Source organism: Equus caballus, chromosome X (assembly GCF_041296265.1).
Source record: "Equus caballus isolate H_3958 breed thoroughbred chromosome X, TB-T2T, whole genome shotgun sequence".
Taxonomy (NCBI): domain Eukaryota; kingdom Metazoa; phylum Chordata; class Mammalia; order Perissodactyla; family Equidae; genus Equus; species Equus caballus.
Genome location: NC_091715.1, coordinates 40,399,502 through 40,425,598, shown reverse-complemented (window position 1 = coordinate 40,425,598; position 26,097 = coordinate 40,399,502). Strand labels below are relative to the sequence as shown.

Genomic DNA, 26,097 nt, shown 5'->3' with positions numbered 1-26,097 from the left:
AGCACAAAGCGACTAGGGTTGAGTCTCAGCTCTTTAGCTCAAGTCTTTAACTCAACTTGCTAAATGTGCAACCGTGGGCAGGTTACGTAACTTCCCAGTGTCTTAAGTTTCCTCGTCTACAAAATGAGACTATTAATAGTGCCTGCTTCCTAGGAGTAAAACAACTAATTCATGTAAAGCACGTTGTACTATGTGCCCGACACATAATACGGTAAAAAGCACTATGTAAGTTGTAGTCACTAGTATTCAGGCATTCAATAAATGCTTTACTTTAATATGTTATACATATGTGTATACTCCAAAGAATAATTACACAGTAAACATTCATCTAACCACCGTTCATTAAAAAGACCACCCTGTCTTCATTGCTCAATAATGCCACATTTGTCATAAATCACGTGTGCATATATGTGGAGCTCAGTTTCTGAACTCTATTCTGTTCTTACTTACTGTAGCCTTATAACAAGCCTTGATATCTGATATGGCAAGTTCTCATCTTGTTCTTTTTCAGAGGATTTTGGCTTTTGTAGGTCCTTTGTATATCGATATACATTTTAGAATCAGTTTGTCAAATTCCACGGAAAAATCTTTTTGAGATTTCGTTTGGGAGTGCATTGAATAGCTAGACCACGTTGGGAAGAATTGACATCCTCACAATATTAACTATTTCAATTAATAAATTTAATATATCTCTCCATTTAATTAGGGGCTCTTTAATCACTTGATAATATTTGATAATTTTTTTCCTTGGAGATCTTGCACATGTATTATGTTAGAGTTATTCCTATGTACTTTAAATTTCAGATACTGCTGGGAAATGATATCATTTTTCTCATCTTAGTTTCTAACTGTTTGGTGCTGGTATATATTTTGTACAAACATTTTTCAAAAATCAGCACCTTTCCAGTTGCCAGGCTCTGGCTCACAAATGTCCCATCTTCGCCCCCTGCTCACTCTCCCATCCAACCCTGTTGTGGCCCCGCCCTGTGACCTTAATCCCTCCAAAGCTGGGGGAAGTGAGGGGGCTGGGTGCAGATGGCTCTTCAACCTCGAAAGGAGGATGTCTGCATCTGATGGCGGGAAAGGTGAGAGCAGCCTTCCACCCCTGCAGACCCTTGGAGCAAGCCTGGGCTCTGCTCCACCCTCAGCCCCTCTGACCTGCCCACTGCCCACTGGGACCCCACCCCGGAGAACCTCTGGGGAACCAGAACCACATCACCCTGTTCCCATCCCAGCCAGCCTCAAACGTAGCCTTACCGCCACCGGAGCCTAACCCAAACACTGCCCACTATGGCCTCCCAGCCCCATCCACAGCCTTAGTTCCCAACTGAAACCCAGCCCCAATCCTGGCCCCAACCCCTATCTAGTGCCAACCCCAACTCCAACTGCAAAGCCAGCCCCAAGCTTAATCCTAACACAAACCTTACCTACCAGAGGGCAAACCCCTGTTAGAGCCCAAACCCCAATGTAGATACAGACCTTACCGTGAGCTCTAAGGTTGCCTAACCTCAACCCCAACCTCTGGATGTCAATACTCTTAGTGAGTGGATCTCTGACCTTCCCGAAAGAGCGCAGATCCATTTTTAAGGACCAAAAATAAATAAATAGAGAGAGAACACACAGCAGATGGTGGTAGTAGTTCATGAGGAGTCAGAGACTGCCTGGGTTTGACTCCTAATTCAGCCACTTCATCAAATCACTTAAACTCTCTGTTTGGATCAGTTTCCTCACCTGCAGAATGGGAATAATACTATGTGCAGACATTCTTCTGAATGCTGAACTCATTTAATCCTCACAACAGCCCTATAATGTAGGTACTCTTATCATCCTGTTATACAGATAGAGAAATTGAGGCTCAGAGAGCTTACCTAATTTGCTCAAGGCCACACACAGCTACCAAGGGTAGAGTCAGTATTTAAACTCAGACAGCTTGTTTCCTCCAAAGCTGGGGATCTTAACCAGGCTAACCCACTGCCCCTGGAGACTGAAACAAGGCCATGGGAATGGCCTTAGCTGAAAACCCCAATGCAAAACTCAAATCCCACCAAATTCAACTTCAACCCTAACCCTGATCCTAGTTCTAATCCCAACTCATTCAAATACCCGGTCCTAACCCTAAATCATATCTCAAGCCCACTCCACTCCTACCTGTAGTGAAACCCAACCCAAAATCCACCACTCGAATTTAATGCTAAATTTGCCTCCAACTATAAACTTAATCCTACCCCATGCCAATTTAAACTCTACCCTGAAGTCTAGCACTGAACCCTACTTCACTTGGAAACGTAATTTCGCCCTCACTTCCCTATAAACTCTCACTCTACCCCCAATCAATTCCAATACCAACTCTTACCCCCCAATCCTTAACTCAGGTACCCCCAAATCTCCCTAATTTTACATGTTCTTCTCTCCTCTCAGATAGAAAGATGGGATCAGGTAGGAGGCAGCCATGATTGCCCCAATATCCTGTCCCTCCCTGACTCGGTTTCTCCATACAGACACCACCCCAGAGCCCAGTCCAGCCAATGGAGCGGGCCCTGGTCCTGAATGGGGGCTGTGCCCTGAGCCTCCAGCATCAGGGGGTGAAACCGGCGGGGCTTCGGGTCTGGGGACCCCTAAGCGAAGGACTCAACACAGTAAGCACAAGACAGTGGCAGTGGCCAGTGCCCAGCGGTCACCCCGGGCGCTCTTCTGCCTCACCCTGGCAAACCCCCTGCGGCGGTCCTGCATCAGCATTGTGGAGTGGAAGCATCCTGAAAGGCCAAGGGCAGGGCTCAAGGGTGAGGGTCACCAGGGTACTAAGAGTCAAGGTTTGGGTCAGGGCTGGAATAGAGGAAGGCTGAGGTCACCAGGGATCAAGGGTCAAGAACTGGATTCAAGGGGAAGTTGAGAAAGGTGAAGGTCACCAGAGGGGATCAATAGTCAAGGACTAAATCATAACAAGAGTTGAGGATGCCTAAGGTTTCCAGAGGGGTCAAAGTCAAGGCCTTGGTCAGGGGAGGGCCTAGGAATGTCAGGGCTGGTCACTTTGGGATCAAGGGTCAACATTGGGTGGGGAGGGCCCCAAGGGAATGTGGAGGTTCTGAGACCACTCTGCCTGGGTCCTTGACTGTGTCCACCTGAGGCCCTTCGACATCCTCATCCTGCTGACCATCTTTGCCAACTGCGTAGCCCTGGGAGTCTACATCCCCTTCCCAGAGGATGACTCCAACACTGCCAATCACAACCTGGTGAGACGCGCCCACCCTGCCCCTAATCAGGCCCTGCCTCTCTCTGACCCACATGACCCTCCCCTGCCCAGCCCCACCCTCCGTCCGACTATACTCCAATCCCTTGCCACACAACCCCCCCAACCCCCGCCCCCGGCCTCCGTCAAACCCCACCCCCAAATAACTTCCCAATCTCCCGCCCTGTCCCGGGCTCCACCCCCAGGAGCAGGTGGAATATGTATTCCTGGTGATTTTCACTGTGGAGACTGTGCTCAAGATCGTGGCCTACGGACTGGTGCTCCATCCCAGCGCCTACATCCGCAATGGCTGGAACCTACTCGACTTCATCATCGTCGTGGTCGGGTGCGCATCTGCGGGAAACACTCCCACACCCTAGATCAACATCTCACCCCGGGTCCGCTGAATTTGGGGCTCAGAGAAGGGACTGCTTCAGACTGCCCTCATTCGGCCGCCAGAATCAGGAATATTAACACATTTTAAACCTATTTGCATTTCCAGTTACAGCGACTTGTGCTTTTCCGAAGAGAAGTGAGGGGTGGAGGGGGTCCCCAAGGCCTGATCCCCGCCTCCTCGTCCCATGCTTCCCCATCAGGCTCTTCAGCGTGCTGCTGGAGCAGGGCCCCGGACGGCCCGGGGACGCCCCACATACTGGAGGGAAGCCTGGCGGCTTCGATGTGAAGGCCTTACGGGCGTTTCGGGTGCTGCGGCCACTGAGGCTGGTGTCTGGGGTCCCAAGTGAGTGGCACGACCCCCAGAATTGGAGGTGGAGGAGGGAAGCGGGAGGAAGGCTGAGATGACCCCCCCTGGACTTCACCTGCCCCTCGTTCCCCACAGGCCTGCACATAGTGCTCAATTCCATCATGAAGGCACTGGTGCCGCTGCTGCATATCGCGCTGCTCGTGCTCTTCGTCATCATCATTTATGCCATCATCGGACTCGAGCTGTTCCTTGGACGCATGCACAAGACGTGCTACTTCCTGGGATCTGGTCAGACAGTCCACCCCTCCCGGGACAGGACACGCCCCCTCCACCGGCTCCTAGGCCCCACCCTGTTCGCAAGGAAACCCACCGAAATTCACAAGACTCCGCCCCCAGGCTCAGGCTCCACCCCCGGGCAAACAAGCCCTACCCGCTAAGGCCGAACTACAACCGCCCCCCCTCGCTAATTGCTCCGCCGTATCACAAGACTTCACCCACAGGCCAAGGGCCTGCTGGGCACTTAAGACTCCATCCTCCAGGCCTGGCCGCGTATACTCAGGCCCTTCATCCAGACCCCAGCCTGAGCCTTGCCTCCACCCTTTTTTTCAAAAGACTTTCCCAAATTCACAAGACTCCATCCCCAGACTCATGCTTTACTGTTACTTAGAAGATTCTGCCCTGAGATTTACAGTCCCACTCTCCAGATCCCTGTGAGTGGGACTCAGCTTCCGGGTGGTTCAGAATCCTGACCCAACAGAGTCAGGGACTAAGGGATGCCCTTGACTTAGAAAAATCTAGAACCCTGAGTCAAACTTTCCAGGCGGGCAGGGCTCCAGGGTGGCAGCGACTGTGGGTGGGCGTGTTTCGGAGCCCAGAGCTCCAGTCTTCCCGCAGACGTGGAAGCGGAGGAGGACCCGTCGCCCTGTGCGTCTTCAGGCTCGGGACGTGCGTGCACACTGAACCAGACCGAGTGTCGCGGGCGCTGGGCAGGACCCAACGGAGGCATCACCAACTTCGACAACTTCTTCTTCGCCATGCTGACGGTCTTCCAGTGTGTCACCATGGAAGGCTGGACTGACGTGCTCTACTGGGTGAGGTGGACAGCGGGCACACAGTGAGGTGGCTACACCTGCCTTTCCTCCTCCAGCTCAGGCGGGAGTACCTGCACACCCTGAGGGATGCATTCTCTCTCCCCAGATGCAGGATGCCATGGGGTATGAGCTGCCCTGGCTGTATTTCGTGAGTCTTGTCATCTTTGGGTCTTTCTTCGTCCTCAACCTTGTACTTGGCGTCCTGAGCGGGTGAGGAGCCTAGACACCAACCTCATCCTGCCCCTCAGCCCTGTCCCTTTTTTGTTCCTGGCAAACTCCTAGCCATCCTTCAAAACCCATCTGAAATACCCTTTCATTCATTCAATGAACATTAAGCATCTACCGTGTGCAAGGCACCATTTTAGGAAGGGAACAAAAGACAAAAATCCCTGCCTTCCTGAATATTACATTCTGGTGAGGAGAGAGACAAGAGCAACATACACAATAAATAAGTGTATGCATGTGTGTACATACACATGCACACACACACATATATATGCAGTGTTTAGTATGGAATATGTGCTATGGAAAGAAAGGAAGGATAAAGATAGGAATGGGGAGATCTTGCAGTTATAAATAGGGACAGTCAGGACTGGCCTCCTTGAGAAGGTGTTAACTGAGTAAAAATGTGAAAGAGATGAGGGAGTGAGCCATGTGGATATCTGAGGAGAAAGTGTTCCAAGCAAAGGGAACAGCCAGGGCAAAGGCTCCAAAGCTAGAATGTGCTTGGCATATTCAAAGACAGCAAGGAGGTCAGAGTAGCTGGAATGGTGAAGGCAAGGGAGCCAGGGTGGTTCCCCTACCTGGCCCTCTATCCTCCTCCCTCAGGGAGTTCTCCAAGGAGAGGGAGAAGGCCAAAGCACGAGGAGACTTCCAGAAGCTGCGGGAGAAGCAGCAGCTGGAGGAGGACCTGAGGGGCTACCTGGACTGGATCACACAGGCAGAGGAGCTGGACATCGAAGACCCCTCAGCTGATGGTTCTGTGGTTGAAGAGGGCCGGGCCGGCCACCGTAGGCAACCCCTGGCTGGCCCCTTCCCTGCTCCATGCATGCCTCAGATGTGGGCTCCCCTCCCGAGAGCCAGCCCCAACCTGCAACAGCTCGAGGCCCAGGCCCCTGTTACGGCCTAGGACACAGACCCAGACTCAGATACCCTTCTCAGCCTGTACCCAGAACAAAGACTCCAAATAACGCCCCCCACACCCTAACCTGCCTTGGGTCATGCTCCCCAACCGTCCTCCCTGTCCCTGCAGGGCCACAGCTGGCAGAGCTGACCAATAGGAGACGTGGACACCTGCGCTGGTTCAGTCACTCCACCCGCTCCACACACTCCACCAGCAGCCATGGTGGGAGTCCAGCCAGATGGCGGAGGGAGGCGGGATGGGTAGGCAGAGGAGAAAGCCAAGGGCAGAACCCCAGGGTCTTCACATGCTGACCTCTATTTCCACCCTGCCCACAGCCAGCCTTCCAGCCAGTGACACAGGTTCGATGGCAGAGACCCCAGGCGATGAGGAAGAGGAGGAGGGGGCTCTGGCCAGCTGTACACTCTGCCTGTGAGGACCCCCGCCCCTGCCAGCCCTTGACCCCTGACCCAGCTCAGAACCCAATCCAGAGCCTCACCCCAGTCCTTACTTTAGCCTCAAACTTTGACCTCAGCCCCTGACCTCTGACCCCAGCTGCTGACTGCCCCTCAGCCCCTTTTGACGCCAACCTCTCACCCCTCTCTTTTCCAGAAACAAGATCATGAAAACCAGGGTCTGGTGAGTTGGGAAAATTATGTGACTCCTGGGTCCCATGACTTTGTGAGCTCTACCTCCAAGCCCCCCATGACTGCCAGGCTCCCCAATCTGAGCCCCCAAGGGCAGGCTTAGGTGGGCGATCTCAGCTGGTGGGTTCCCCCTTCCCCTCCCCAGCCGCCGCCTCCGCCGAGCCAACCGAGGCCTACGGGCGCGCTGCCGGAGGGCTGTGAAGTCCAACTCGTGCTACTGGGCCGTGCTGCTGCTCGTCTTCCTCAACACGCTGACCATCGCCTCAGAGCACCACGGGCAGCCCGTATGGCTCACCCAGACCCAGGGTGCGCTCCCCACCTGCCAGCCCTTTTCCCCAGCCCCCAATTCCCTCCACCCCAGAAGTCCAAATCCAGGACCTCCAGGGTTCCACAGACCCCAGGCACTGCCTTCCCACCCAAATAAATGCAGAAGCCTCAGCCTGTCCCTCCCACCTTCCAGCTTATGCTTCTGTAGTGCTTGCTGTGTGCGTCAAGCTGTTCGCAGCGCTTTACATGTACTAACTCAGCTTCTGTTCACCACACCCTTCTGTGAACTAAGTACTAAAGCACAGAGTACTGAGCACCAAGGTACTGAAGAGTTAAGTGACTACTCTCAGGACTCAGCTAGTGAGTGGCAAGCCCAGGCAGCCTGACTCCAGAGTCCAGGCTCTTAACGTCACACTGTCTGGACAAGATAACCCCCCATGTCTCAATTTCCCCATCTACAAAATGGGGGTAGTAATAGTATCCACTTCATGGAGTGGTTGGGAGGATTAAATGAGTTAAAGTGAAAAGTGCGTAGAACATTGCCTGGCCCAAATAAAGCTAACACTTGATAAGTGTTTAGCTCTCACTATTATTCATTTTAACTTCAACCCCAACCTGAATTCTGAGCACACTTCTAATCCCAACCCTCAAACCAGCCCCAGTCCCAACTAAACCCCAAACTCTCATTCTGCCATTGAATTAGAGTTCTTCTGGACTCATAGAGGCTGACTGAGGCCCTCACCCAAACTCTGCCCCTTGCCCCAGCTCCAAACCCCTCAAAACTTCGCCCACTCTGACCTACGAACTCACCCCAATCCCTAACCCTAACCCCATCATCAGCCCGCGCCCGGCCCAATACCAGCTACCTCAGATCGCCCCATGGCTCCTACCTCCTCATGTGTCACCACAGAAACTGGCTAGCCCAGTCACCCCTGCCCCTCTCCCCACAGAGTACGCCAACAAAGTGTTGCTTTGTCTGTTCACGGTGGAGATGCTTCTCAAGTTGTACGGTCTGGGCCCCTCTACCTACGTCTCCTCCTTCTTCAACCGCTTTGACTGCTTCGTGGTTTGTGGGGGCATCCTGGAGACCACCCTGGTGGAGGTGGGCGCCATGCAGCCCCTGGGCATCTCAGTGCTCCGATGTGTGCGCCTCCTCAGGATCTTTAAGGTCACCAGGTGTGTTTGGGGGGGGATGACTGGGACCCCAAACACAGCCCCAACAGCTCCCATCCCAGCTTCAATGATAACTTAATCCGTATCACCATTCATTTAGCAAACATCTACCGAGTGCCTACCGTGTGCCAGGCACCCTCCCAGGCCCTAAGGAAACACCAGGAATCAAAGCAGACACAAGTTCTTGCCTTCATGAAGATTAAAGTCCATTGGGGAGGGTGTCTACTCCATCTCCATTCCCTTCCTCAACCTTAACCCCATCTTCAAACTCAACTCCATACTCATCCCCAACCCAAACCCCATCCCCAAACCCCAACCACTACACCATCTCTAACCTCAACACCCAACTACTCATCATCTACAAGCTTGTTTATGGCCCCACACCCAATCCCAAGCCAACCCCATCTCCAGTCTCATCCCTAACTTGCAGACCCATCCCCATCACTAACCACAACCCCCACAACCCTAACTCCTAACCATTAGCCTATCTCCAACCAAAAACCCATTCCCAGCCCCAGCCCCAGCCCCAATCTCATCCCCATCCTCTCCTCTATCCCAACCTTCAACCGCAACCTTATCCACAATTCAGTCATCTACAACTCCCAATACTCCCAAATCCCTAACCCCAACACCAGTTCCAGTCACAACCTGAAACTTAATTCTAGCTTTACCAACTTCTATATAACCTCCATCCTAACCTCATGTCCCATTGCACCCCTAATGCCAACCCTAACCCCAAACTCACCCTTCCCCTCACTTCTTGTTCCCACCTCACCCCAACTTCAAAATCACTTCCAACCCTGACACCAAAGCTCATTTTAACCCAGCCCGCCCCGTTGCATCTCAAGCTGGAGCCCTGCCCTGGCTCCTAACTCACCACTGGACATGTCAACCCTGCCCCCTCCATCTCTGCTGCAGGCACTGGGCATCTCTGAGCAATTTGGTGGCGTCCCTACTAAATTCAATGAAATCCATCGCATCCTTGCTGCTTCTCCTCTTCCTCTTTATCATCATCTTCTCCCTGCTTGGCATGCAGCTGTTTGGGGGCAAGTTCAACTTTGACCAGACCCACACCAAGCGAAGCACCTTTGATACCTTCCCTCAGGCCCTCCTCACTGTCTTTCAGGTGGGGCCTGGACATCATGGGATGGGCGGGTTAAGAGGACCCTTGGGTAGGGGGAGAGTCCCAAGAGCTTCACGGTGACATCCCACCCTCAGATCCTGACGGGCGAGGACTGGAACGTGGTCATGTATGATGGTATCATGGCCTACGGTGGCCCCTTCTTCCCAGGGATGCTGGTGTGCGTCTACTTCATCATCCTCTTCATCTGTGGCAACTGTATCCTCAGAGGCTTGGGGGGCTGGATGGTGGCAGGGTGGGGAGTGGATAGGGGGACCTGAGTGGTCCACAGGCAGGCCGCTTCTCCATCATTTGCAGCCTGAGCTCACCCCAGACATCCTGTTAAACGTGTTTCTCGCCATTGCTGTGGACAACCTGGCCAGCGGAGATACAGGCACTGAAAAGAACAAAGGCAGGTGAGGTCTGGCTCCACCCTCAAGACAGTCTATCCCTGGAATCGCTGACTTGGACCCCCCACACCGCCAGAGATGCCTCTGGTGGATGCCTAACAACCCCTGCCCCCAGATCCAACCTATCAGTCCTCATTCGTTCAACATGTGTTCGTTAAGCACGTACTTCACACCAGGCCCTGTTCTAGACGCTGAGGAGACAGCAGGGGTCAAGGTAGTTCCCTTGACCTTGCCTTTGTGGAGCTGACATTCTAGTTGGGGAAGGCAAGCAAAACACAAACAAATGAATATATGATATAATTTAACTAAACACATGTTAATAATACGTATCGAAGAAAAAGAGAGTGGAATAAAAGAATAGAGAGAGGTGAAGATTGCTATTTTGGTTAGGGTCATGAAGGAAGGCCTCCACTAGGGGGTGACAGTTGAACAGAGACCTGAGTGAAGTGGGGGAGTGAGCCATGTAAATATCTGGGGGAAGAGTGTTCAAGGCAAGAGGACAGCAAATGCAAAAGTCCTGAGGTATTAATATTCTTAGCACATTCAAAAAAACACCATGGAGACACCATGGAGTGGAGTGAGCAAGGAGGAGAGGAGTAGGAGGTGAGCTCAAATGGGCAGAATAGGGGGCTAGATTGAGGCAGGCTTTCTGGGCCACAGTGAGGACTTTAGTCTTTGCTCTGAGTGAGAGGGAGCCATGGGAGGAGTGTGAGCAGAGAAGCGATGTACCAGACTTAGGATTTAACAGGATCACCCTGGCTGCTGTGGGAAGAACAGACTGTGGGAATGAGGACAGAAGCAAGGAGATTCTAAGAAAGGCGTGTTCTGACTGCAATGCCCTCCTCAGCCTTGCTTATTGGCCACAATCCTTAGCGATCACCCCCCATTTCCTCGCACAGGGAGAAGAGCACTGAGGAGAACCCCCACCAGGAGAATGGAGAGTTGGTGAGTTAAAAACCTGGGCACTGTCTACACCTCCCACTACCACCAATACCTGTCTATGTGTGTTTGTCTTTAACCTCCATCCTCTGCCTATTCATTCCTTCATTATTGCATCCCTTCCATGCCTCCCCTGTGTCCATCCCTTAGTGTCTTCCCTACCATCGATGACCCCCATCTTCCTGTCCCCAGGTGTCTGGTGGAGAGAATGAGGAAGAGGAAGGTGCAAAGAATGAAGGAGCAGGTAAGTGGGCAGGTCCAGGTGGAGGAGGTGTGGGACCTTAGGGACAACACCCAGGCAGAACTCTTGACCCCTGAGACCTTCCTCTCTGGGGAGCAGCCTTTTCTGAGATCATCTTGCAAATAATGGGCTTGGTGTGGGGCCAGCAACATATGGGACATTGAGATTAAAGAAGAGAACACGTTTTGTTTTACTGCACAACTTCTCAGAGCCTTTATTATAAGATGATGTGTATATAACAGCAAGGATTGCTGTGTTCATTCAACATGCATTTCCTGAGCTCCTGTTCTGTCCCAGGCACTGTTCTAAGGGCTGGGGACACCGCAGTGAACAAAACAAACTAAAAGCCCTTCTCTGAGGAGCTGCCATTCTAGAAGGGAGATGGGAAGAATGTACTGTGTGACAGGCACTGTTCTAAGTGTTTTACAATTAATTCTCTTTTGATCTTCTTCTGGTACCAGACATGGAGGAAGAGGAGGAGGAAGAGGAGGAGGAAGAGGAACAGGAGGAAGGGGGTGCAGGGCGTGTGGAACTCCTGCAAGAAGTTGTACCCAAGGAGAAAGTGGTACCCATCCCCGAGGGCAGCGCCTTCTTCTGCCTCAGCCAAACCAACCCGTGAGTGCTGGGAGCGGGCAGGGCGCTGAAGCAGGAAGAGCTGGGGCAGGTGGAGGGCCAGGGAGCAGCCAAGGCTCTGCCAGGTACACGCCCTGATGGATGCAACAGGGCCTGAGCTGTACCCCTCGGACTCCGCCAATCAACTCTGCGGTCCTGGGTTCTGACTATGGCCCATCCCCCACTCTCCAGGCTGAGGAGAGCCTGCCATGCCCTCATCCACCATCATGTATTCACCAATCTTATCCTGGTGTTCATCATCCTCAGCAGTGTGTCCCTGGCCGCTGAGGACCCCATCCGAGCCCACTCCTTCCGCAACCACGTAAGCCTTTGGCTGGGGGCTGAGGGGAGACTCTCAGGGGTGTCCTACTAGGCACAAGCTGGGGCCAGGGTGGAGACAGGGAGAATACCCCTAGTTGGGCAGAGAGAGAGGAGCAATAATGACAGTTGTCGCAGTGCCAGCCTTTACTGTGTATGCACCACACTTGAGGAAGCACCACGGAGGGGAATCAGTATTTGAGGAGGAAGCTGTGCTCAGAGAGGTTGAGCAGGCTGAGGGCACCCGTGTAGCTGGGTAGAGGCAGAGGAGCCCAAATTTGAACCCTAGTCTTCCTGATGGCCAAGGCTTTGGCTTGTAGAGAAGTCCTTGATGATGATGAGAGAGGGAGAAAGAGAGAGAGGGAGGGAGGGATGGACAGCAAAACTTACAGAGTGGTACACACGCATGTGCACACCCACACCCACACACACACCTAGGATTCCCTTCAGCCATGACTCAGTGGCTCTCCCTCTTTCTCACCCTGCAGATTCTGGGGTACTTCGATTATGCCTTCACCTCCATTTTCACTGTAGAGATTCTGCTAAAGGTGACTAATGGGCCTCCAATCATACCTCCAGTTGCCCCAACCCATGCTCCACCCAGAGCCCACCTCCCCTGTTTTCATCCCCAGCTTCCCTTGATATCCTCAGATCTGGGGTCTAGACTGATGTACTCCTACCCCTCAGATGACAGTGTTTGGGGCCTTCCTGCACCGCGGCTCCTTCTGTCGTAACTGGTTCAATCTGTTGGATCTGCTGGTGGTCAGCGTGTCCCTCATCTCCTTTGGCATCCAGTAAGTGACTCTTTACCCACCCCATTCCTCCCAGAGAGCCAAGGCCAGGCCCAGGCCAGGGCCTGAGGACTGTCTCCTCCCCAGCTCCAGCGCCATCTCGGTGGTGAAGATTCTGAGAGTACTCCGTGTACTGCGGCCCCTCCGAGCCATTAACAGGGCCAAGGGACTCAAGGTAACCATGCTCTACACCCCCAGGCCCACAGGACCCCAGCCCTGCCCCACCCCTGGGGCCAGGATCACCAATCAAACTGACCATTTGCACTGATTCCTGACCACACAGCCTGGACCCGTCGTGTAACCACACATCCCTGACCACTGGCCATGTAGCCTAATCCATGTTCCTTACAAGTGACCATATATTCCTTACCAATGGCCACATTTCTCTGATCTAAGTCCCTGCCATGTGGCCACATACCCCTGCCTGGCAAACACTTATTCCTGGCTGATGCCCACACATCCCTGGCCCTTATCACCGCCCCTTGACCACATGTCCCCAGCCCAAGTCCCCGAGCCCCATTCATACCCAGAGTCCCTGCCCAGTGGCCACCATGACCTGTGGTGTCCATTAACCATATCCGTGGGTTCCTGCAGCACGTGGTGCAGTGTGTGTTCGTGGCCATCCGGACCATCGGGAATATCATGATTGTGACCACACTCTTGCAATTCATGTTCGCCTGCATTGGCGTGCAGCTCTTCAAGGTGGGAGAGAACACTGGAGGGAGGCCCAAGCACGGGTCAAGGTCGGGGGTGAAAGATGAACCTGCTTGACAAATATCCTCCCTGCAGGGGAAATTCTACAGTTGCACTGATGAGGCCAAACACACCCCCCAAGAATGCAAGTGAGTACCTGAGACCCTGCCCTCCGCGGAGCCTAGGACCCCTCCCAAAGGCCATAGAGGCCCCTAGATCTCACCAAGGCCCCTGAAACCCCTAGAGCTTCCTCCCAAGAACTTCAGAGACCCCCCACATTTTATCAAGGCCCCCAAGATCCCCAGAACTCCCCAAGACCCCAAGATACACCCCCAGAAATCCCCCAAGAACTGCAAAGGCCCTCAGATCTCACCAAGCGCTAAGAGGCAACCCAGGACCTACCCAAAACCCCTCTCCACATTCCCCAGAGCTGCCTACATTCCATTCTGGATTCCCCAGCAACCCCCAAACACCCCCCCATCCCCCTCCACCGCCCTCCACTGCCAAGTACCTGTTTTCACCTTGAGACTCCTGTGGAGGGTAGTGGTTAAAAGCATGGGCTTTGAAGTCAGACACTCTTTGTTCAAATCCATCTCATGAGACTTGGTACATTTCTTAACCTTGCTGAGTCCCATTTTCCTCAACTGAAAAATGAGGATTAAAAAGAGTGCAGCTCACACAAGGTTGCTGTGAGGAGTAAATGAGTTACTACATGGAGAGTGTACTACAGTGTAAAGTTACTACAGGGAAAGCCTAGCACAGTGTCTGGCATATACTTAGTGCTGATAAATGTTGGCCATTATTAGTATTACTTTTTCCTGGGTGGTGATGATGATGATGATAACAGTGATGATAGCTAACATATATGGTACGAACTATGTGCCAGAGACTATTCTCAATGACTGACTTAATTAACCCATGTAACAAGCCAGGAAATACGTTCTGTTATTACCCTTATTTCATAGATGGGGAAAACTGAAGCACAGAGAGGTTAAATGCCCAAGGTCACCCAGCTAGTAAGCGGAGTGGAGGGGCAGGATTTGAACCCAAGCTATCCAACTCCACCACTGTGCCCTACTGCCTCCCTGCTGGAGGCAGTCCCGGTCCCCTTTCCATAGCTCCCCACCCATCCTCCCCCACCCAGCCTGTCTGCAACATCCACAGGGGCTCCTTCCTGGTCTACCCCGATGGAGATGTGTCACGGCCCCTGGTCCGAGAACGGCTCTGGGTCAACAGCGATTTCAACTTTGACAATGTCCTTTCAGCCATGATGGCCCTGTTCACCGTCTCCACCTTCGAAGGCTGGCCTGCGTAAGGGGCAGAGCCCCAGGGGTGGGCAGAGGAAAGGGCAGGAGTCTCTAGGGGATTGGCTTGGGATCTCCTGGGATATGATGAAGGTCTCTCTAGGCTGAATAGAGTTTTCTGAGGACTGGTGGATATACAGGACTGGGTAGGGGTCTTCCAGAAGTTGTCAGGGGGTGCTCTGGGGACCTGGGGGGGTCTCCAAGAATTGGGTAGAGGTCTCAGAGGGACTAGGTGGAAATCTAGAGAGAACTGGGTAGAATTTAGGGGGGACCAGATAGAGATCTGGGGGGACTGGGCAGGGATCTCAGAGGAGATGGAGCTGGAGATACAGGGGTTTCCGGAGCGCTGCACAAGTCTTCAGGGTACTAGTTGAAGTTCTTTGGGGAGGATGGAGCAAGGAATTCAAGTTGATGGGACAGGGGATTTAGAGATCTTTGGGGGCCTGTGGGCGAGTTCTGGGGAGCTGCGTGGAGATCTCCGGGTGGCTGGGGAAGGGGATTTGGGAGTCTGTTAGAACTTAAGGAATTTGGGAGTCTTTGAGGGCCTGTATGGGGACTCTTTGGAGGGCTGTATGGGGATCTCTAGGTCTCTGGAGGGCTGGGACAGGAGATTTTGGGGTCTTTGATGGCCTGGTTGGGGTCTCTTGGGGTATATGTGGTGGTCTCAGGTGGTTAGGTCAGGGGACTTGAGGGTCTTTAAGATGCCAATCAGGAGATTCTGAGGTGTCTGTGATAAGGTGTTTGGGGGCAGGTCTGAAGGGGCTGGGATATCCCCTCACCTGCCCCCACTGGCTCCCCAGGCTGCTATACAAGGCCATCGATGCACACGCAGAGGACAAGGGCCCTATCTATAATTACCGCGTGGAGATCTCAGTGTTCTTCATTGTCTACATCATCATCATTGCATTCTTCATGATGAACATCTTTGTAGGCTTTGTCATCATCACTTTCCGTGCCCAGGGCGAGCAGGAGTACCAAAACTGTGAGCTGGACAAGAATCAGGTGACCTCTGACCCCTAATCCATAGTAACCCCCTACCTCCTTGCCTTGGGACCCCACTTCTCACTCATGTCCTACACCCATATGCAGCGCCAGTGTGTGGAGTATGCCCTGAAGGCCCAGCCACTCCGCCGCTACATCCCCAAGAACCCACATCAGTATCGCGTGTGGGCCACTGTGAACTCTGCTGCCTTCGAGTATCTCATGTTCCTGCTCATCCTGCTCAACACAGTCGCTCTAGCCATGCAGGTCTGAGCTTCACACTCTAACCTCTTCCACACCTGACCCTATTCTGTCCATGCAATCCCTTGGGAACTGTTAGGAATGCTTTAGGTTGCAAGTAACAAAGCCCCCCAACTGACAGAGACTTAAGCTATAAAGACATTTCCCATGTTTCTTCAAATCTAAGGCCAACAATTGTAAGTTGCATCCTGATTTCAGAGATGTAACAATGTGAAAAAAAAAGTGGCAGATGGCTATTGTAAGTTGCCATTGATTGTGAAATGCATCCCACTTTTAGAGATTCTAAAATGTGAAAAGATGTGCATCCTGGAGTCAATGAAATATGGTAGTTAGCTCACATAACAGGAAGTGTAGAGGTAGGCTGTCTGCTCATTGCTTATCAGGGACCCAGGCTTTATCTTTCTGCTTCACTATTTTTGGCTAGTTGGCTTTTATTCTCATGATTGTTGCTTCATGATCACAAGATGACTGCCACAGCTCCAGGCACAAAAGCCACATTCAAGGCAGGAGAAAGGAGGGAAGCTTGCAGTAGGGGGCTCTCCTCATTTGAACCTTTTATCGGAAAGCAAAAATATTTTTCACAGAAGCCACCCAGGCAGCAGTAGATTTATGTTTCTGTCTGGTTAGTCAGAACTAGCTCCAAGGAAAGCTGGGAAATCAAGAGCTGGGCTTTCCAATAACCAAAATTGGAGGCAGTCATTGTAAGAGGTTTTACCAACCCATAGTGCTACCACATCCCCAGACTCACCTCAGTCCAAGCCAGAAGATATTTGGTTGGGGTGGGGGTGATCTCTGCCTCAGGCTCTGTCTCACATCTGATTTCCTCCTCCAGCACTATGAGCAGACTGCTCCCTTCAACTACGCCATGGACATCCTCAACATGGTCTTCACTGGCCTCTTCACTGTTGAGATGGTGCTCAAAATCATCGCCTTCAAACCCAAGGTGCCCTCCAGCCCTAGACCCACCCACAATAGGTTAATTCCTTGAGGTGGAGCTCATTGCAGAGCTCTCAGTGGGGGCAACAGCCGGGGAGTCATGAGACTAGGGAGTGAGAGGGATCCAGATGTAGGCCCATCGTATGGTCCAAGCCAGAGCCCTGCCTCCTCAACGCTCCCTACCACTACTGGCCCCCTACCCTAGCTTGCTAGCTCTAAGACAGGGCACTTCTTTCTTTCTGCCTACAGCATTACTTTACCGACGCCTGGAACACGTTTGATGCTCTTATTGTGGTGGGCAGCATAGTGGATATTGCCGTCACTGAAGTCAATGTGAGGACTGGCCTCTCCACAAACCCACTCTCCCCCTACTAACTTTCCCCCAACTCAACCCCGGGGCTTTCTTTCACATGGGTGGGTGGCTCCCACTCACATCCACCCCACTCCTAGAGACTCAGTACTCCTCATTTTAGCTCTGTCTCTTCTGAGTCCCCATTGGGTTCAGCCAAATCCCCCTCCACCAGCTTCCTTATTCCATTTGCAACCTATCCTCTGGATCCACCACCTCCTAAATGACTATCCTGTTATTTCTATTATTTCCTTCATTGCCTCTACATCTCCCTCCATTGACTCCATCATCTCCACCAACTCCTGCTTTGGCTCCATCATCTCTTCTGATTCCTTCATTGGCTTCATTTCCTCCACTGACTCCATTGTCTCTGACATTGGGTCTTTCACGGCTCTGTCATCACCACTGGCTGCACTGTTGGCTCCATCATCTCCTCCATTGGATACTACATGGTTCTGTCACCTCGACTGACAATGCTGCTCCTTCTATATCTCCATCACCGGCTTCTCCATTGGGTCCTCCATCGGTTCTCTCATCTCCATCATCTCCATGAAACCACTGGCTCCATCATTTCCTCCATTCACTCCAATATCTCTCCTCCATCATCTCCTGAACCCTCTCCTTTCCCTTCCAACCTCATTAACTTGTCCCACAACCATCTTGATCCACTACCACATAATCTTCCCCATCGTCCCTTGCATAATAACTCTACCATCCATTATCCCCTATATCTGCTCCATCATTTCTCCCCTCGTTCACTTGGGCCTGTGATCTCATCATCTCCTCTGTTACTTCTGTCTTGGCCATATCTCCCTCCAGAACGGTGGCCATCTTGGCGAGGTAGCCCCCACCTCACCACAGGGATTCTCTGCTTATTTCCACACCCACCCTCCCTTCCTTTCTTCCTCAGAGTCCTTAGAGATGCTCCCTGACCACCCTGGGGCTTGAGTCTGAGGAATTTGGGGGCTGGGAGGGCCAAAGCATGAGACAGGGAGGTGGCTGGGGCAAATGTAGACTGAACATATCCACCACACTCCCAACCCCAGAGCTCTGAGGACAGTTCTCGCATTTCCATCACCTTCTTTCGCCTCTTCCGAGTCATGAGGCTGGTCAAGCTTCTCAGTAAGGGTGAAGGGATCCGCACATTGCTCTGGACATTCATCAAGTCCTTCCAGGTAACTCCCCATCCCTTTGACTACCTCTTGCCCCCACCTCACACCTCTCAGCCTGCCCTTTTACCACCTCCAGATCTACATCTCCCAGCGTGCCATACCTATCTGCAACTTACCATTTCCAGTTTTCTCTTTTCTAGGCCCTCAATTCCCAACCTGCCTTGATCTCACTGACCTTACTCTTGTATTTAATACTGTGTCCACATTTGGGAGACACTGGTAGTCATAAGCACTTTGGGGAGGGACCACATCTCTCAGCAGGCCCAGGCTTGAGGCAGCAGTGCATTCTGGGGATTACAGTTCTCTGCCTGGACCTGAGTGTCTATCCTCCTCTCCACCCCCATAGGCCTTGCCCTATGTGGCTCTTCTCATCGCAATGATATTCTTCATTTACGCAGTCATTGGGATGCAGGCAAGTAGGGGCCCTAGGGAGCATCCCTCAGGTACTCTTCTGCTGAGGGGGGTCGGGTAGGAATAGCCCCAAAGTGGGGGTGGTGGGTGGAAAAACAGACAGACAAGCTGGATAACCCTGAGTCCACACATCTGTGAAACGGGATCAGCAGTGCGTGCTCGTCAGGGTTGTGAGGATCCTTTGGGTATTAGGAGTTGTGAAATGGGTGGGAACCTATGGGGGCATGGGTTCACCCCTCTGACACAGGCTATGTCTGCCCACAGATGTTTGGCAAGGTGGCTCTACAGGACGGCACACAGATCAACCGAAACAACAACTTCCAGACCTTTCCACAGGCTGTGCTGCTTCTGTTCAGGTGACATCTATCCCCTCCCATGCCACTTCAGTCCCCAGCATGCCTTTAGGTGCCCACACACCCTCTCTGGGCCCCAGACTGCCTGAGCTGTGGAAATAACAGGGCAGCATGGAGCTCCATATTGCCTGAGACCTTTTCTGGCTGTGATCTGAAGAGGCTTCTAGAATATTCTAGCTTCAGACATCCTTTTTCTGGCTGTAAGATGTATCCCCTTCTTAAGTCTCAGTGCCCCATCTGTAAAATGCAAACATGACTGTCATCAACATGGCCATGCCAGCTTTCAAAAATATTGAAATGCTGTCTGTGCCAGATGTAGCTCCTGGCAAGAAGTGGATCATCTCCTCACCCCTCCCACCCCCACAATGCCACTTGCTATGACTTCATAGCCTCCTCTCCAGGATGGCACCCATGTGTGATCCCCAGGTGTGCCACCGGTGAGGCATGGCAGGAGATAATGCTTGCCAGCCTTCCCGGAAGTCGCTGTGACCCTGAGTCTGACTTCAGCCCTGGCGAGGAGTTTACCTGTGGCAGCAATTTTGCCATCGCCTACTTTATCAGCTTCTTCATGCTCTGTGCCTTCCTGGTGAGGATCCTTTCCCCACAACCACCACCACTGACATGGGGGCTGGCCCTGAGGGCTCCGGGGATGAGGTGGGGAGCCCAGATCTTCAGAGTGGGTGAAAGGGCTGGCCTGGCGACAAGATCAACCCAGGGACTCATGACCCAGTGACCATATGAGCTTACCTCAGCCTCCCACCAACCCCTCACACCTTGCTTTGCCCTTCACCTAACCGCCCCCCTGCTCACTGGCCCACAGATCATAAATCTCTTTGTGGCCGTGATCATGGACAACTTTGATTATCTAACCAGAGATTGGTCCATCCTGGGCCCCCATCACCTCGATGAATTCAAGAGGATCTGGTCCGAATATGACCCTGGGGCCAAGTATGCCCTCTAACCCCATACCTGGGATCCCAGGGACCAGTACACTGCCCCACACAGTCCTTCAGCCCCCAAACCTCTGACCGATGCCTCTCATTACCCAGTCAGTAGATGCCCCAAGGTTCCCACTGCCCCTGTCCTCTGCCTCCCTCCACCCCAACTGCCCTGGCAGGCTCTGGGATATTGGTGGGGGGAAGTAGTGATGAGCTGGCGGAGCCTTGAGAAAGGGCTAGAGGGGGTGTCTCCAATCCAGTGGTGCCTCCCACCCACCCCTACCTGCCCCAGGGGCCGCATCAAGCACCTGGATGTGGTTGCCCTGCTGAGACGCATCCAGCCCCCACTGGGATTCGGGAAGCTGTGCCCACACCGAGTGGCCTGCAAGGTCTGTGCACCTCCCCACTCAGCCCTCCTGCCTCTGAGAGGGCTGTCCACCACACAGCAGGGATGCGCAGGGACCCTGCCTTGGGTGGGGAGCAGATATTTGGTTACATCCTCAAAGGTTTCAGCCCCTGGTCATTCGTGCCTGCATCCCCGGCATTAGCTCAAAGTGGGTTCCATGTCCCTGGTATGCACAGAGACTTGTGGCGATGAATATGCCCCTCAACTCAGATGGGACGGTGACATTCAATGCCACACTCTTTGCCCTGGTTCGGACATCACTGAAGATCAAGACAGAAGGTGTGTGGGAGGGATGGGGAAGGGGCAGGAGCGGGAGGGCCCCTGGGGAGGGTACAGAGAGCAAACTCATTGAGTGACGGACCCCACTCCTAGCTCTGAACCTCAAAATGGGTGACTTTGGCTTCTCCAGGCATGTTTTCCCACTTGTTCAATGGGGGCAGTGTGTGGCTGCAGTAGAAGCTTGTGAAGCCCCTTCCAACAGTGAGGGAATGGTTGTGAAGGGCTCTTCCTATTGGCTCATGTTGCACATCCTCTCCCAATGCAGGGAACCTGGAGCAAGCCAATCAGGAGCTGCGGATTGTCATCAAAAAGATCTGGAAGCGGATGAAGCAGAAGCTGCTAGATGAGGTCATCCCCCCTGCTGACGGTGAGCTAGCCCCACCGCAATTCCTTGAGCCCGCCTCTGAATGTCAGATGGTTGCTCTCATCACCACAAAACCAGCACTGGCTGAAGGGGAGGGGCGAAGGGATGCCCATGCCGTGGGTAGGGTGGGGGAAACAGAAGACCCCTGTGTGACTTTGCCTCCTCTCCTTTGCCCCCAGAGGAAGAGGTCACCGTGGGCAAATTCTATGCCACATTTCTGATCCAGGACTATTTCCGCAAATTCCGGCGGAGGAAAGAAAAGGGGCTACTAGGGACCGAGGCCCCCCCAAGCACTTCCTCTGCCCTTCAGGTCTTCAGAGTGGGGCCTAGGGTGGGTGGGGGTATGTGGGAACACTGTGGCTGAGGCTGACCACCCTCTTAATCTCATGGAACCCATGTCACAGATGAGGAAACTGAGGCCTCAGGACCCACAGAGGGTCAGGGGTGGCTGAGGGGCCCCTTCCCCCACCCCCATGCCTGCATGGGAAGCCGGCTCATGGACCGAGTGTTTAGACCCTGAGCTGTTCTGCTTCCTTCCTTTTCCACACCCCTAGGCTGGTCTGAGGAGCCTACAGGACTTGGGTCCTGAGATCCGGCAGGCCCTCACCTGTGACACAGATGAGGAGGAGGAGGAAGAGGGACAGGAGGGAGAGGAGGAGGAAGATGAGAAGGACTCACAAACATACAAAGTAAGGACAAAAAGTTTTCACTCCCCAAGGGACTCTTGATTGTAAAACATTTCCTCAGTCCCCTGAATGACTTCGACACTGCCTCTGGGGAGAAGCCCCCTGCAATAGACAAATGTTTATTTGGTACCTACCATCCACTGGTGGAGGGCGAGACCCAGAGTCAGCCCCTGGGGAGCTCATTGGAGACACGCTATATGACCAAGTGACTTAGATATAACACAGATGCAACACTCAGTTCTGTGACTTCCACAGGCCTCGATGGGTTCCCAGCCCCCATCTCGCCGGAGCTCCGTAATTTCTGTATCTCTGCCTGCTGGGGACAGACTTCCAGATTCACTCTCTCTTGCACCCAGTGATGACGATGGGGGGGCTCCCAACTCCAGACAGTCCAGTGTGCCCCAGACTGGATCCCACACCCACAGGTATGGTCAAGGGCCTGGGGGAAGATTGTGAGGGAAAGCAGGGACCAGCCACTGTATTGGGGTAATTCACAGGGCATACGAGGAGGACCTAAGAGGGCTTTTGAATAGAAATTTGGGAAGGACGGTGGGGATTCACGGGCCCAGGTAGGAATAGAGAAATTCGTGTGAGAAAGGCAATGCAAAGGTTCAAGGCAAAAAGCACATGGTGTGGAACTAAATGGATTTAAGTTCAAATCCTGGCTCTGCCATTTGCTAAGTCACCTTGGGCTAGCCACTTAGTCTCCATGGTCCTCAATTCCCTTGCCTGTGAAAGGGGGATGATAATGGCACCTTACTGCCTGGGGATGGAAGGATGAAACGAGGTCACATCTAGCTTTTACAGCCTCCTTCTCAACCCCTCAACACACCTCCAATTCTTATGTTGAAGATGTCTCTTCAACAGGCCACCTTTGATTTTTTTTTTTGAAATGTTGGGTCCTTCCAATGAGACAAACATCTATTAAAGGAAAGGTCATGTCCACTTTAAAATGATGACAGGTTAATTTTATGTTATGTGAATTTTTCCCAATAAAAGCAAAAAAGTGAAAGCCCAGTGTTTCTGTAGGAGATGGGGCATGGAATGAGAGGGAACCAGGGGTCCAGGGCCACATATTGGGGCAATCTGGTCTGCCTAACTTGCCTCACTTTCCCCAGGAGAGGCTCTGGAGTTCTCATTTTCACCATTCCTGAAGAAGGAAGTTCTCAGCCCAAGGGAACCAAAGGGCAGGAGAAACAGGATGAGGAAGAGGAAGTCCCCAGCCAGTACTCTGGCCACAATACGTAGGATGAGCCCATGAGCCATGTGTGGGAGGGCAGGACTGATGGCACCCCATCGCCCATGGCTAGGCCTGAGCTCACCCCCAGCCCTCCTTCCCACACAGGCTCTCCTACCTAGACGAACAGGAAGGGACTGCCCTGCGCCCCATCCTTTTGCCACCTCACAGACCCCAGAGATACGTGGATGGGCACCATGTACCACGCCGCCGTCTGCTGCCCCCCACGCCTGCAGGTGAGAGTGGGTATGGGTCCTGGGAGCCCCCAAGGGGAGAGGGCTGGGGAGGCACTGACATTACTCTTTGCCCCCGGTGTCCCCCACTCCATCCCCAGGTCGGAAGCCCTCCTTCACCATCCAGTGTCTGCGGCGCCAGGGCAGTTGTGAAGATTTACCCATCCCGGGGACCTATCACCGTGGGCGCAACTCAGGGCCCAGCAGGGCACAGGTGAGGCGGCGGAGGGGTTGGGAGCAGCCCAGGCTGAATTTATCAAACACACTACATGTCAGGCCCTTCTAAAGAACGGGGCACATATGAATTCACATGATCCTCGTTATACCTGTGAGGTGGGTACGGTTATTAGCCCCAGTTTACAGATGAGGAAACTGAGGCCCAGAGAGGCTTACCCATGATCACACAGCTAGTAAGTGGCAGAGCTGAGATTTAAATCCAGCTCTTCCACGCTCTTAAATAAACTCAAGTCTAATTTACACACATTCGGTTCGACTCCAGTTGTGTTTGGGGGGTAAGAGGTAGGCACAGGACTGAGTCCTAGACCTTCACGTCCCACCCATCAATCACTGTCCCCATGACGTTTCCTCTGGTCCAGGGTTCCTGGGCAACTCCTCCTCAGCGGGGTCGGCTCCTATACGCCCCACTGTTATTGGTGGAGGAGGGCGCAGCGGGGGAGGGATACCTCGGCAAATCCAGCGGTCCGCTGCGCACCTTCACCTGTCTGCATGTGCCTGGAACCCACTCGGACCCCAGCCATGGCAAAAGGGGCAGTGCCGACAGCCTGGTGGAAGCTGTGAGTCCAGAAGGGGCACGGGCAAGAGGGATGTGGAAGAAGGAGAGGTGGGAGCTTGAGAAGGAGGGAAAAGGGGTACCCAGTCTCTGTGTTGTGCATGTAACGATCCCTTTGCTTTGCGACTCCTGCTCAGTATGATGTGGCACCACCAGCCGCCTGCTGATTTCCCTGCATGCCCTCATGGATACATCGTTTATCCACACTGACCTCTCTGTGCACTCTGCTTCATCTCCATGCTGTACCCTCTGTCAACACTGATCCCATCTGTGCCCCTAGGTGCTCATCTCTGAGGGCCTGGGCCTCTTTGCCCGAGACCCGCGCTTCGTGGCCCTGGCCAAGCAGGAGATTGCAGACGCATGTCGCCTGACACTGGATGAGATGGACAGTGCTGCCAGTGACCTGCTGGCACAGGGAACCAGCTCACTTTATAGTGACGAGGAGTCTATCCTCTCTCGCTTCGATGAGGAAGACTTGGGAGATGAGATGGCCTGTGTCCATGCCCTCTGAATTCCCACCTCTCCCCCACTGTTCAATAAACCTCCTGCCCTCCCTTCCCCAGAGGGAGACGGGCATGGACCACACCCCTGGATTTTGGCATCTTTGCACTGGGGGTCTGGGGCTGCCTGGAGACCCCCATCCATCCATCCCCTGTTTCAGCCCTGAGCCACTGCCCACACGCGGGTATTTCCAGAAACCAGGACAGCCAGGCCTGATTAAAGTATTCAGCGTCAGGGAAGGAGGGAGGAGGAGGAGGAAGAGACAGCAGCCAAAAAAAGCTGGAGACAGAGTGGGGGTGGACGGGGGGGGGGGGGCACTGGACAGAGATGGATAAAAGAAGAGGGAGAGCATGTGTAGGGGCTTGGATGAGGAGTCGGGGGAAAGTCAGAGAGCGGGTCAGTCAGGTCAGACTAAAGGACAGATGGATGGGAAGGAAAGGGTAGGGAAACCCAGAGGAGAGTCCTGCCAGTAGAAAGGCCTAGGTTGGAATTGGCCTGGTATGTGATGCATCTTAGGCAGAGGGGTTCTCTGATAGCATCGGGAATTTCAGGGAGGCTAAACTGGAATTGCTCTGTCTCCCACCTTCTGCCTAGAAAAAGAAAATCTGAATCCATAGGTAGACAACATGGGTGACAGCAAAGGGCGAGGTTCCAAGCCTAGGGGAACCCACTCAGGGCCTACCTGGCTCTCCTGAGACCACTTAAGAGTACCTCACTCTCCTTCTACACAGATCCAGGGCTCCTCTTTCTGCTTCTTGCCCTACCCTTGGGGTCTCATTCATTCAGTGAAGGGTTATCAGGCATTTACCTTGTGCCAGGTACTGTTTAGGGTTTCCCTCAGAGCAAACTGATCTGTCTTAGACATGCGAGAGGACTTGTCAAAGGAATTGGAGGCAGTATTGGGAGTGAAGTGGGATGGGGCCACCACTGGGGAGGGTCTGATTGGGTTCTCCTCCCACCTCTCAGAGCAGGAGTTTCTCATATAATTTGTGTCAATTGAGGAAGGACTGAAATTTGAGAGAAACCAGAATTGGAGACTAGGACTCAGAATATGGAGTTGCACTAGGCCTTGAAAGAAAGGCTTGAAGTGGTTGGGTTGGTGTACTATGGGAACAGCAAGTCATGGGCAGGACAGATAGAGTGAAGGGAGACTGTTAGGGGATGAGGTGGGAGAGACCACTGGAAGCCAGATGATGCAGATCCTTGAATGTCAGGCCCCAAACCCTGGGATTTTTCCTAAAAGCAGTGGGGAGCCAGGGGAGGGATTTGAGCAGGGTAGTGACATAGTTAACTTTGCATTTTAAATAGATGCTCTGATGGCTGTGCTGAAAACAGAAGGGAGGGGGAAGAGACTGGAGATGCTAAAATTGGCAGGAACAATGGTCGCCTTAGCCAGGGGAGGTGGCAGAGGAGAGGGTGAGAAGTGAGTGGATTCCAGAGATGTGTAGGAGGTAAACGAACCATTTCTTTGGCCCTGTGCTAAGTGCATTACAGTGATCATCTTGTTTAATCAGTGCAACAACCCTATAGGTACCATTTTAAATT

General features: G+C 53.0%; 1 protein-coding gene across 3 annotated transcripts; it reads left to right on the top strand.

The window, feature by feature from the left end:
- Window positions 1–1,060: 1,060 nt before the first annotated feature.
- Window positions 1,061–24,636, top strand: CACNA1F (calcium voltage-gated channel subunit alpha1 F). 3 transcript variants are annotated; one of them, XM_023633845.2, is made up of 48 exons: window positions 1,061–1,085; window positions 2,499–2,748; window positions 3,125–3,230; window positions 3,433–3,572; window positions 3,823–3,965; window positions 4,065–4,217; window positions 4,824–5,020; window positions 5,127–5,230; window positions 5,849–5,997; window positions 6,273–6,365; window positions 6,479–6,572; window positions 6,753–6,779; window positions 6,933–7,093; window positions 8,005–8,230; window positions 9,146–9,353; window positions 9,446–9,566; window positions 9,682–9,763; window positions 10,657–10,702; window positions 10,889–10,940; window positions 11,399–11,552; window positions 11,742–11,871; window positions 12,356–12,415; window positions 12,555–12,661; window positions 12,746–12,833; window positions 13,253–13,360; window positions 13,448–13,500; window positions 14,516–14,662; window positions 15,456–15,657; window positions 15,745–15,903; window positions 16,730–16,840; window positions 17,083–17,166; window positions 18,002–18,022; window positions 18,229–18,357; window positions 18,701–18,766; window positions 19,030–19,121; window positions 19,545–19,704; window positions 19,939–20,066; window positions 20,349–20,445; window positions 20,639–20,741; window positions 21,007–21,108; window positions 21,285–21,415; window positions 21,660–21,794; window positions 22,047–22,216; window positions 22,910–23,017; window positions 23,137–23,264; window positions 23,363–23,475; window positions 23,858–24,055; window positions 24,332–24,636. In XM_023633845.2, the coding sequence occupies exons 1-48, from the start codon at window positions 1,061–1,063 to the stop codon at window positions 24,560–24,562; spliced, it is 5,892 nt and encodes a 1,963-aa protein (XP_023489613.1). In that variant the 3' UTR covers window positions 24,563–24,636. The 3 variants fall into 3 exon arrangements, with proteins under 3 accessions (XP_023489613.1, XP_023489611.1, XP_023489614.1); XM_023633843.2 differs by having other exon boundaries at window positions 5,849–6,030; XM_023633846.2 differs by having other exon boundaries at window positions 1,061–1,135; window positions 2,652–2,656; window positions 5,849–6,030.
- Window positions 24,637–26,097: the final 1,461 nt, after the last annotated feature.